Raw genomic sequence first — 9,536 nt, 5'->3', positions numbered from 1 at the left:
TTATTTTTATTTTTTTATTTTTATTTTTTTATTTTTTTTTACTTTAATGAAAATTGACAATAAAATGTTTAGGGTCGCTGGGAATAAATAGGGTCGGTCGGGAAACCGTAACCACACCTATATTTTGTTTTAGCCTAAGGCTTTTTTAAATCACATGAGACGGATGGAATAAGAACAACCCAAAGCCACCATTTGTGCCCCGCTTGGCTATGTTGTGCCCAAACTTGGAATCTTGCACAAACTTAGAATTTCAGCGCATCCGCAGTTTGGGCAACCAATCTTGAGATTGGGCAAACAGAGGTAAACAGAGCTTGCACAAACATATGATTATTAGGATTTCAAATGTTATATCATAACCATAAGGTCGTATACCTTCTTTCCTCAATGTGTTTGGCACCTTTGTATAAATATTAAATGATTATAATAAATAATTGGATAAGATTTAATATGAGATAAATCTCTTCCTAGTTTGCACCACGCACACCACACACTCGCTATGAGCGGTTGTTGAATCACCAACTGTTTTCAGTTTGCCCAATCTTGAGATTGGTCAGCCAAACTAGGGAATCCGCAGTTTGGGCAGCACAATCGCTGCACAATCTCGAGATTGTGCAGATTCCAAGTTTGGGTACAACAGCTATACCTAAATCGGACATTGACTGATTGTAGATTTGACATGGCACCATTCAGCCATTGTATGCCTAGCATTCTGAGTTACCTACTTAACTCATGTCGTTTCCGGTTTACTGTGTCCCAGTCAGATGGCAGTTTGGTTGTTTATTTATTTTTTGCCATGTAAAGTTATCAATGAGTGATCACAGTGATTGCAGCATCATTGTGACATTGTCGCGAGCCAGGCTGTGGTGCTGAAGGGGTCGTTGTCGTATAGGGTACTAATATAGTGCTAGTCTAGGGAGTCGCCTACGCCTACTCCCTAACCCTAACCATATCAGATAGTTACCTCGGGTACATATATGTAGTACCCTATACGACAACGACCCTTCATGCGGCAGTGGTCGGGCTGAACTGGACCGTAGATAATCGCAAATATATTTGATAAACAATGACAATGTCAATGAAACTACGTCACTGAACTATTAAGGAGGCCTGTATGTTCGATGTAATCGTATTATCACCTATTAATCTACATCACATCACATTACATGTTACTAGTTCACGGTCGATTAGTAGTAAATCACTAATACTTACGATGAATTCCCACAAAGTTTATCTTTTGCCACCATGACACTACGTATCCCAGTGTTCAATGCGACCGCTGTGGCTGTGGCTGTAGACTGGTACCTGGTCGACAGTTCCACACCCTACACCACAGCGCGTCAGTGTAGCGAAGGATACACCACTGATCTCTATAATATAATCTCTGATCAGTGGGATACACGCTTGCCGGAGTGAAGGTGGCGAACGGGTACCAGTCTACTGTGGCTGTGGGTGGCTTTAATCAGGGAGTGTTTAATTTTTATTTCGTCTATGCTTTTAAAATCTTGGATTTGTTTTTAAAGAATTATAACAGCAAGTTTTAAAAATATCGTGGGCTAGGAAAGATACAATATAAGTATCTTTTCTTTGGTAATCAACACGCATTTTAATGCTAGTACAACTCTTCCACAACGAGAAATCTTTACGACACCTGCATAATAACATCATGGAGGACGATGCACCCGTGATTTATGGTCTTGAGTTCCAGGTGAGGACTTTGTTACGCATAGGCACAAATTTATCCAGTAAAGTTTATTTGAACCGAACCGCACATCGTTTGATTACATGTTAGTGTATGGAAAAGTAAATTCCTGGTAAGGTTCTCTCTGATTCACTGTATCTGTACATCATTACATGATGATTCATTGATTGATGTCGTGATGATACGTGTACGTAACGTTTGTCAGTTCTACACCACAGGCACTTGGACCGTATCAATAATAAAATGATGGTTAATAAGATAGCAATCTTGTCAGTACTAGAACGCGAACTACTGATGGCGTTGCTAGAATGTGTTGGCTATTGTGGGCGGGCTGATGTTTCAGCGTGTATTGGCACGGTGTTGAGAAGTGAAGTTTATTGAGGTACAACCAAACATTAAGATCTATTGCCCTCGGTACTGGTACTGGTAAGTGGTAGCGGCTAGTAGATTACTAGTAGTACTGACAAGTTGTGATTTCGATTAATCCATCACTTTGTATTTTGATTACGTGCCGCCAGGCTTTCATGTTTGTAAGGGCGCGATCGCCGCGCTCGTGTTGGCGCTCCACCGAGCCAACGCGTGGGCGCACCTGGAAATGTGGCCAGTGGGGTCGGCGCGGCATGGCATGCGCGAGCCATCATAAAAAGTGGTACTGAAATCGCGCGCACGCAAATAACCAATAAAAAAAAAAGCATTTTTAAAAAATTCGGTAATTAATTTGTTATGTCTTTTGAAATAGCACTCGCCATAGAGGTTCTCGAAAGTAAGGTAGGGGGATACAAAAAGGTTAGCAACAACACAAACAAATTGTGGTGTCGTAAGGACTGAACGTAATGGGCGATGAAGTACAGAGGTCTGGTTACTACCTCACGTTAATTTATATGATCTAGGTAGTAATACAACTAAACAACAGCGAATCCAAATACAGGCTACCTGCGAGTATACGGGGGTAGTCACAGATACCGTGCTCGGTAATTCTAATGAGATAGACCGTGGCGAGGAAGTGGGGTTGTTCTAGCCAGGACGCTGAAAGACAGGTCCGCCGCTTGAAAACGAGACTGGAGGCGCGCCTACAGTAAGCCCGTGGACCTACTCACGTAACCACTGAATTATATGGGCTAGCTTTTGTTGGATGGGATTGTGATGATGATTTTTGTGCGTGAGTAGATATAGCATGGGTTGAGCAGGTCTGGATTAGAATCGTCTAAGGACTGGAAATCGGAAACTAAATAACCACAGTATTATCTTATTAACATCGCGATCACACTGCTTTCTATTAAATCGCTGTGTGCTAGTGTATTGGGGTTGTCTGGATGGAAAAGAATGTATATCGTCTGGTGACGACAGCGCATCGTGAATGATGAAGTAGAGGATGATCTGGAGTAATCAGATAGATCTGTAACACGGACATCGCCCCAGATTTCTGCGTTCTTGATTCACTCTCAAAGACTGGAGAGAGGTGATTGTGGTCCATGAATTCCTACATCCCATCACATGAGACCTCGAAGTGAGGCATGGGATGAGGAGACCCACATACAAGAGGGGAGCTCTCCATCCATCCGCTTTTAAAGGGCTGAGTTTGATTAGCTGGACGCTCGTCCAATGGGCAGCTATGGTGTAACTCTAGTTAGACAGGGTGTGTTCAATGTTTTAGTGCAGCTACTGCCAGTCAGATACGCACCTCTTAACGCACAGGTGTGAGTTATGGGAGCGTGAAAAAAGTCACCCCCTAATAGGTTGTCGCCTAGGGGAGTCATTAGTAGTCCTCACTCGTACTTATTCAAAATCTGAAAGGCCTGGGCGGTCCGAAGTGCCTGTCGTTCTATCCAACCACGCAGCATTATGAAGTATGCATGTTTCATACTACATCAGCACAATCTTTGGGGTTTATTTTACAACCGATGCTAACTTTCCTAATTAAGTTATTCGTGCACTATAATACTAGTGTTGAGTATTGTTACACTTAGTACGTGACTTTAGTTCGTTTAATGCAGGTGAGAAGGCCTTGCTGCAGTGTCACCCCATGAAGTCCTGGCCAATGTCTCTATAGGAGGGGCATGCGCGTCTCCCCAAGTCCGATCCGCTAGGGTCCCACGGGAGATTCAGGTGAATTCCGCTAGAATGGCGCGATTGCATCTATATAGGAATCAAGGTTTGTGGAGTATAAAAATCAGGTTTAAGGGCGCCTTAACCCTGAACCCGTAATCCTAACCTAACCCTGATCCTAATTTTTTTTTTAACATACCTAATAATTCCGCGCGCTTTGGCGAAGCTTGGAGACAGCCTGCCGCCTCTGAGTTCGTAGCTTGAAGTCTGTCCTTGTTTTATATAAAAAAAAGTAATAATTGTAATACTAATGGTCTGGCATTGTTGCTTTAAGTCCTTTGGCAATGACATTCACAACAGTAACACGTTGGAACCTATTAATATAGGCGAGAGCTTTGACTGCACAAGTTGCCGAGACAGATGACATTCGCTTTCTTGTCGGAACGCAATCACTAAAGTTTGACAACCAGGTATGTAGGGAATAAAGAATCACACCTTTAACCATGCAGTAAAATACAGACTGAAGATCAATATGTCACAGTTCTTGGAAAGCTGGTGGTATCCAGTTATCATTTCGTCAGTGATGTACGTGTTGCTTTGTCAGCCACATGTCATCCCACATAGACTTAAATTTTTATTATATTTCAGATTCACCAGATCGATTTTGATGATGAGAATAACATTCTCAATAAGAATGTCTTTGCTCACAAGGATGGTGAGATATGGCACATCTCTGCCTCCCCAGTTGACAAAAACATTCTTGCAACATGCTTCAACAATGGTGAGCTATTTATTAGCACAATTCCTATTTGAACAAAACCCCAATAGAACATACTGCATGACACTATTGCTTATTTTGGAGAGTGAACTGTTCTAGTCGTATGTCGAGTGTCGATTTTGTATTCTGATGGTAGATGTTCACTCCAGTCATGGCATGTAGGTGTCCAGCGTTGTAGGTTTGCAACTGTGGATAATCTTATATGTATGACATAATAATATATTGTAGTATCACATGTGTCACTGTCGTGTAGTATCGGACACAAAGTGTGAGATGGCTGCTGCCCTCTGGAGGATCCCGGCAGAGTTTGATGTGGGCCTTGATGACACTTCCTCTAGTTCACACTCCCTACAACTGCTCTGTAGACTGGAGCACGATAGCTATTCAAATATGTTTAGGTATGAGCATGGACATTATGAACATTTATATGGTATATCTTGTATAGATATATTTTGGTACGTGGGTAACACAATAGCTTTATGTACACAGTACCATCTTGGTTCGATGTATTCTAGTAATTTCAACAGTAAACAGACAATAAATATTTGTTAATAAAGAACTCAGTGAAATCTCATGTCTGCTTCAACGCAGCAATAATTGTTGAAAATTTAATTTAAAAAATAACAACACTACACATCAATGGTTTAATACACACATTATTTGTGGGTTCCCTATAGGCTTTAATCCTCTTCTTTCCTAAATGAACGTCTAGAAGGCCTGTGTGGATGTAGTGATGTTAATATCAAATATATGCGTCTTTATCCGTGCAGTGTGCTTTGGCAACCTAATGGGGAAGGAGACAAAGTAATCACGATGGGAGAGGGTCGATTTCTCACGTGGGATCTGAATGCGTCGGGCACGCAAGCCACGGTCAGTACATCTCGCACCGGTAATGGATAACTTCATGTTATGTCACGTCGTGTCGTGTCACGTTGTGTTATATTACTTTAAGTTGCTTTACATTATGTAAATTTGGTAGGTTATTTTTCTATGGTAGTAAGTTAGCTTTATGTTTGCCTCTTCCTGAATTTTGATTTTGATCCATCAATTAGAGCGAAAAATTTTGGATTGAATTAAGCGACACAGTATATTTAATCACTGGAATTCGATATGACTTTACATTGAGATGGAAATTGGTCTGAATTAAGGATCCTCGTTCTTGTTTACAGATGACGGGTGTGGCTTCCCTTGAGGCTAAGGGTCAACCAAAGTTCACTGCTGGTAGGTGGAATCCACACAGTAATGCAACGCAGATAGCTACAGCCAATGACACGTCTATTCGTCTGTGGGACCTTAGAAGTATGGAGTAAGTGTCTTGTCTCGTTCTCGGGGCTCGAAACTAACGCTCACTCGCTCGTTCGATGGTAGTAGAAACCTGTAAGGGCTAGCCGCTAGTAGCATGTCGTGGCTGACCAGCCCTGCTGGCGAGTGCTGGTAATACTCATATCATTGGCTACTTTTTGTGCATTATTACTTTTCTACTTGATATCATGTAGCCAGGTAATATTATGTAAGTAGAATAATATATTTGAAATAGTAACATAACTGTTATCTTGCCTTACCACTAGATGGCAGCACAATCCAATTTCTTGGCGCATGTATCTAACCAGTAATTTTCGTCTGTTAACTCTGGCACAAACGTTCTGCAGGCAGGTGTCAAACATAGACGTGGCTCATATGCAGTGCGTTCGAAACCTGGACTTCAATCCAAACAAGCAGTATTACCTGGCCAGTTGCGGTGACGACTGCAAGACCAAGTTCTGGGACACGAGAAAGACTGATGAACCATTGCTGGTTTTGTCTGATCATTCCCACTGGTAACAGAGTTTATAGTGTATACTCTCAAACTGTACTACATCATGCTAGTGTTGTATTACTATTGTGTACGTTATTGTTGTGTTCATATAGTATATTATGTTGCTAGTAACATATTACATGTCTTTGTTCTTAAATGCAACTTGTCTGTTCCACCTTCATAATGGTTTTATTTCTTTTAGAAGGAAACATATCTTTATTCGCATTTATGCCATCTGGAAATATATGGTGAAAATAGTTGTGAGCACAATATTAATAACATAAGGGTATTTATTATGTAAGATTAAATTGCTTGACTAGGTTATATCTATCTATACTCAGGGTGTGGAGCGTCAGATTCAACCACTTTCACGACCAGCTTGTGCTAACCTCTAGCAGCGACTCTCGAGTCATCCTGACAAGTGTTGCGTCGATATCATCTGAGCCGCTTGGCCACCTGGTGGAAGGAGAGGAAAGCGACGATGACGACCAGGATGATAGTAGCAGGGATGGGTATGTCGAAAACTACAGCATGAAACTATATAAAGTTGCAGTGTCACAATTTCAAATTATAACAAAAAGTTCGTTATGTGGCTGCATGTATGTGCAATTGAGTCTTTTAGTAATATGCGTGATATCTACAGAAAAACATAATAATCCACTGTGGTTTGTTCAATGCTATTGCACAGAGATTCATCTGGAGTCATGTTAGCATCTGCTCGTTAACATGTTTTATTAAAAAGAAATTTGCCAAGGTGGATCATAAAACGAGTTTTTTAGACAGTGCCCTAATTAAAATCTATTGGTAATTAATAGAAATATTAAGAGGAGGCTTTTTTTCTTTGTGTGATCAGACTTGTTAAGCACTGTTGTTGAAACCGAATGCCAAAATACCATTACTGGCACTGAACTAGAATGGTACAAAATGGATGATGTGTCCAATATTGCATAGAGGGGTCTCAATGTTTCAGTTGCAAGTTTGCCCACATGTCAATGTAGTGGACGGTAACAAAATTGACCTCTCCCTGCCAATTGATCTTTCTAGTAGGTTCCCCTGCTTACGAGGGCCAGTTGACAACGCATGGCCTGAAAGCCAAATCACACTCTGCTAAATTGGCTGGCAAATTTGTGCTGGTCTGTGTACATTAGCAGTGTGATGTGTGACGGCGAAAGCGAGGACTAAGGCAGTGTTTGCTCACTCTTAACTAATGACTAATGCTGACTTGCCTCAACTGCCTGTTACTGCTCTGTGGCTCAGCACCAATCATGCATGTGAAAGGCTACTTTCTATGAAGTGTTGGTGTGTGCAAACCCACGCATGCATGTGTAAGCAGCAGAGGTTATCAATTCACATTTGTGCTCTCACCCATAGACGTTTAAAAATTATAAACATCACTGCAATCATTTTGTATTATAATCACGCTGAACATTAACCTGAATATGTACATTCCTTAGATTTTCATCATATGTTATAAGATTCATTTCTTTCGATCGTCAAAATGCGTCTCTTGAAATAGAAGACCTGAGATGATGACAATTACGATCACGATGACGATAGATGGAGACATTTAGCTGAGCGCGTGCATTCCCTACCTTCATCATGCGCACGGTAGAAGATTTGGTTCTTTCAATCGCGGAACCGCTTCACTTGAAGGTGAATACATGCAATGATAATGACAACGATGACGATGTTGCTCTGGCTTGTATACTTTTAGACAAAAGAGGGCGCCGCAGACAAATGGCGTGCTCGCGTCGTACGAGGAGCACGAGGATAGTGTCTACGCGGCGGAGTGGTCTACGGCTGACCCCTGGCTATTCGCGTCCCTCAGCTACGACGGTCGTGTGGTGATTAATCGTGTGCCGAGAGCTGAGAAGTACAAGATACTGCTGTGATTTATGCGAGCTAGTCCGTAGTCTCGCGCGTGCTTGTAAATAATCAACGTCTGAGCGTTGAGGCGGGACAGCTATTTAGGAAATTCTTCTTTTGCTCGCAAACCTTCGTTTTTTGTTGAAATTAAAATTCAAAACTGGGAAGCCGTGTGATCAGTCTGGATCGAATGCTACGTGAGCATGTTATTAATGAGCGAAATTGTTGTTTCAATTTCGTAAACTAAATAAGTGCATTGCGTGTAAGCAGTAATAAGCACGTTCGTGCAACATTTCAAGGAGTAAACTTCGTAACACTATACGTTGTAATAATGATAATAATATATATTTATGTGCATAATATTCTAATATTGAGTAATCAAGCGAGTAGATCTCTGCATACATGAGTGCTTCATGCCGCGGACGACCGTGAGTGTGCTTCAGGCTGTGGTGTATATAATGATGGACGATCGCTAGTGTAAATAACTTTAACATAATAAATGACGGTGTTCATTTCCTCGGTCGCCATTCGTCTTCCTCTGTTTGAAATAATATGTCCACATCATTCTAGATCAGTTTCAGCGTGGCGAACGCTGGTTATTTGACGGTGCGGATGACAGTGCGCGAGGTACGCACAGCACGGAAAATTGCAAAACCTACTGACTACGTATATATACAGTCTCTAGTGTTGCTAGTCTTACAGAATGCAGGCTGCTTTGATAGATGGTGACAGTTAGACAGGGATGCTGTTGCATATCTGCTGTAAATTCAAAATTCGAATTCAAAGATGAAAAACAATTTTACGTTGATCGGGCAGCACTGGGCGATGATGCTGTGGTAGGGGGAACAATAGCTTAATGATAAGAGGGAGAGAAATTTGATGGGTGGACTACATCTAAGCAGGGACTGTAGTGATGTGATCATATAACGTGACATAGAATTCGACATAATAGCATGGCACGGAGTGATGGATGGTATGAACATGAATGAATGATAGAAGAAGAGGGGGAAAGGTGTGGCTCAGTCACAACGAGGGTAAAAATTAAGGCCTAATCAAAGTGGGGGGTGGGGGTAGCAAGATGAGCCGAAGAATTGTAAACAAAAAGCCGTCACGGTGAGTGCATGCCGATGATTGGGGGGGGGGGTAGCAAGATGAGCCGAAGCATTGTAAACAAAAAGCGGCCACGGTGAGTGCATGCCGATGATTAGTCAAAGTCTGACATTTCACGCGTAGCAACTATTCAATTATAGACAAATATCACCTAATTCTCCGCGCACTCATAATTGGGTAACGCAATCGCCGCGTGGCATTTTTAATCAGGTCGCATCCGAACGCGGTGTGTGCAGAAAAAA

General features: G+C 41.7%; 1 protein-coding gene across 1 annotated transcript; it reads left to right on the top strand.

Moving 5' to 3' along the window:
• The first annotated feature begins 1,482 nt into the window (after window positions 1–1,482).
• On the top strand, window positions 1,483–8,707 carry LOC106814395 (protein TSSC1-like). Its single transcript, XM_014818716.1, has 9 exons — window positions 1,483–1,705; window positions 4,132–4,215; window positions 4,394–4,526; window positions 4,777–4,921; window positions 5,294–5,393; window positions 5,693–5,829; window positions 6,173–6,340; window positions 6,660–6,830; window positions 8,033–8,707. Exons 1-9 carry the CDS (start codon window positions 1,607–1,609, stop codon window positions 8,208–8,210), a joined length of 1,215 nt encoding a protein of 404 aa, XP_014674202.1. The 5' UTR covers window positions 1,483–1,606; the 3' UTR covers window positions 8,211–8,707.
• The last annotated feature ends 829 nt before the right edge of the window (window positions 8,708–9,536 follow it).

This window comes from Priapulus caudatus, unplaced genomic scaffold, assembly GCF_000485595.1.
Source record: "Priapulus caudatus unplaced genomic scaffold, Priapulus_caudatus-5.0.1 Scaffold26, whole genome shotgun sequence".
Lineage (NCBI taxonomy): Eukaryota > Metazoa > Priapulida > Priapulimorpha > Priapulimorphida > Priapulidae > Priapulus > Priapulus caudatus.
This window is presented reverse-complemented; position numbering and strand designations above follow the sequence as displayed.

Coding starts and splice junctions, on each gene's coding strand:
- LOC106814395 (XM_014818716.1), top strand. CDS start 1,607: ATGCTAGTACAACTCTTCCACAACGAGAAATCTTTACGACACCTGCAT. Junction 1,706..4,131: donor TTTATGGTCTTGAGTTCCAG/GTGAGGACTTTG, acceptor CTATTAATATAG/GCGAGAGCTTTGACTGCACA. Junction 5,830..6,172: donor TGGGACCTTAGAAGTATGGA/GTAAGTGTCTTG, acceptor AACGTTCTGCAG/GCAGGTGTCAAACATAGACG.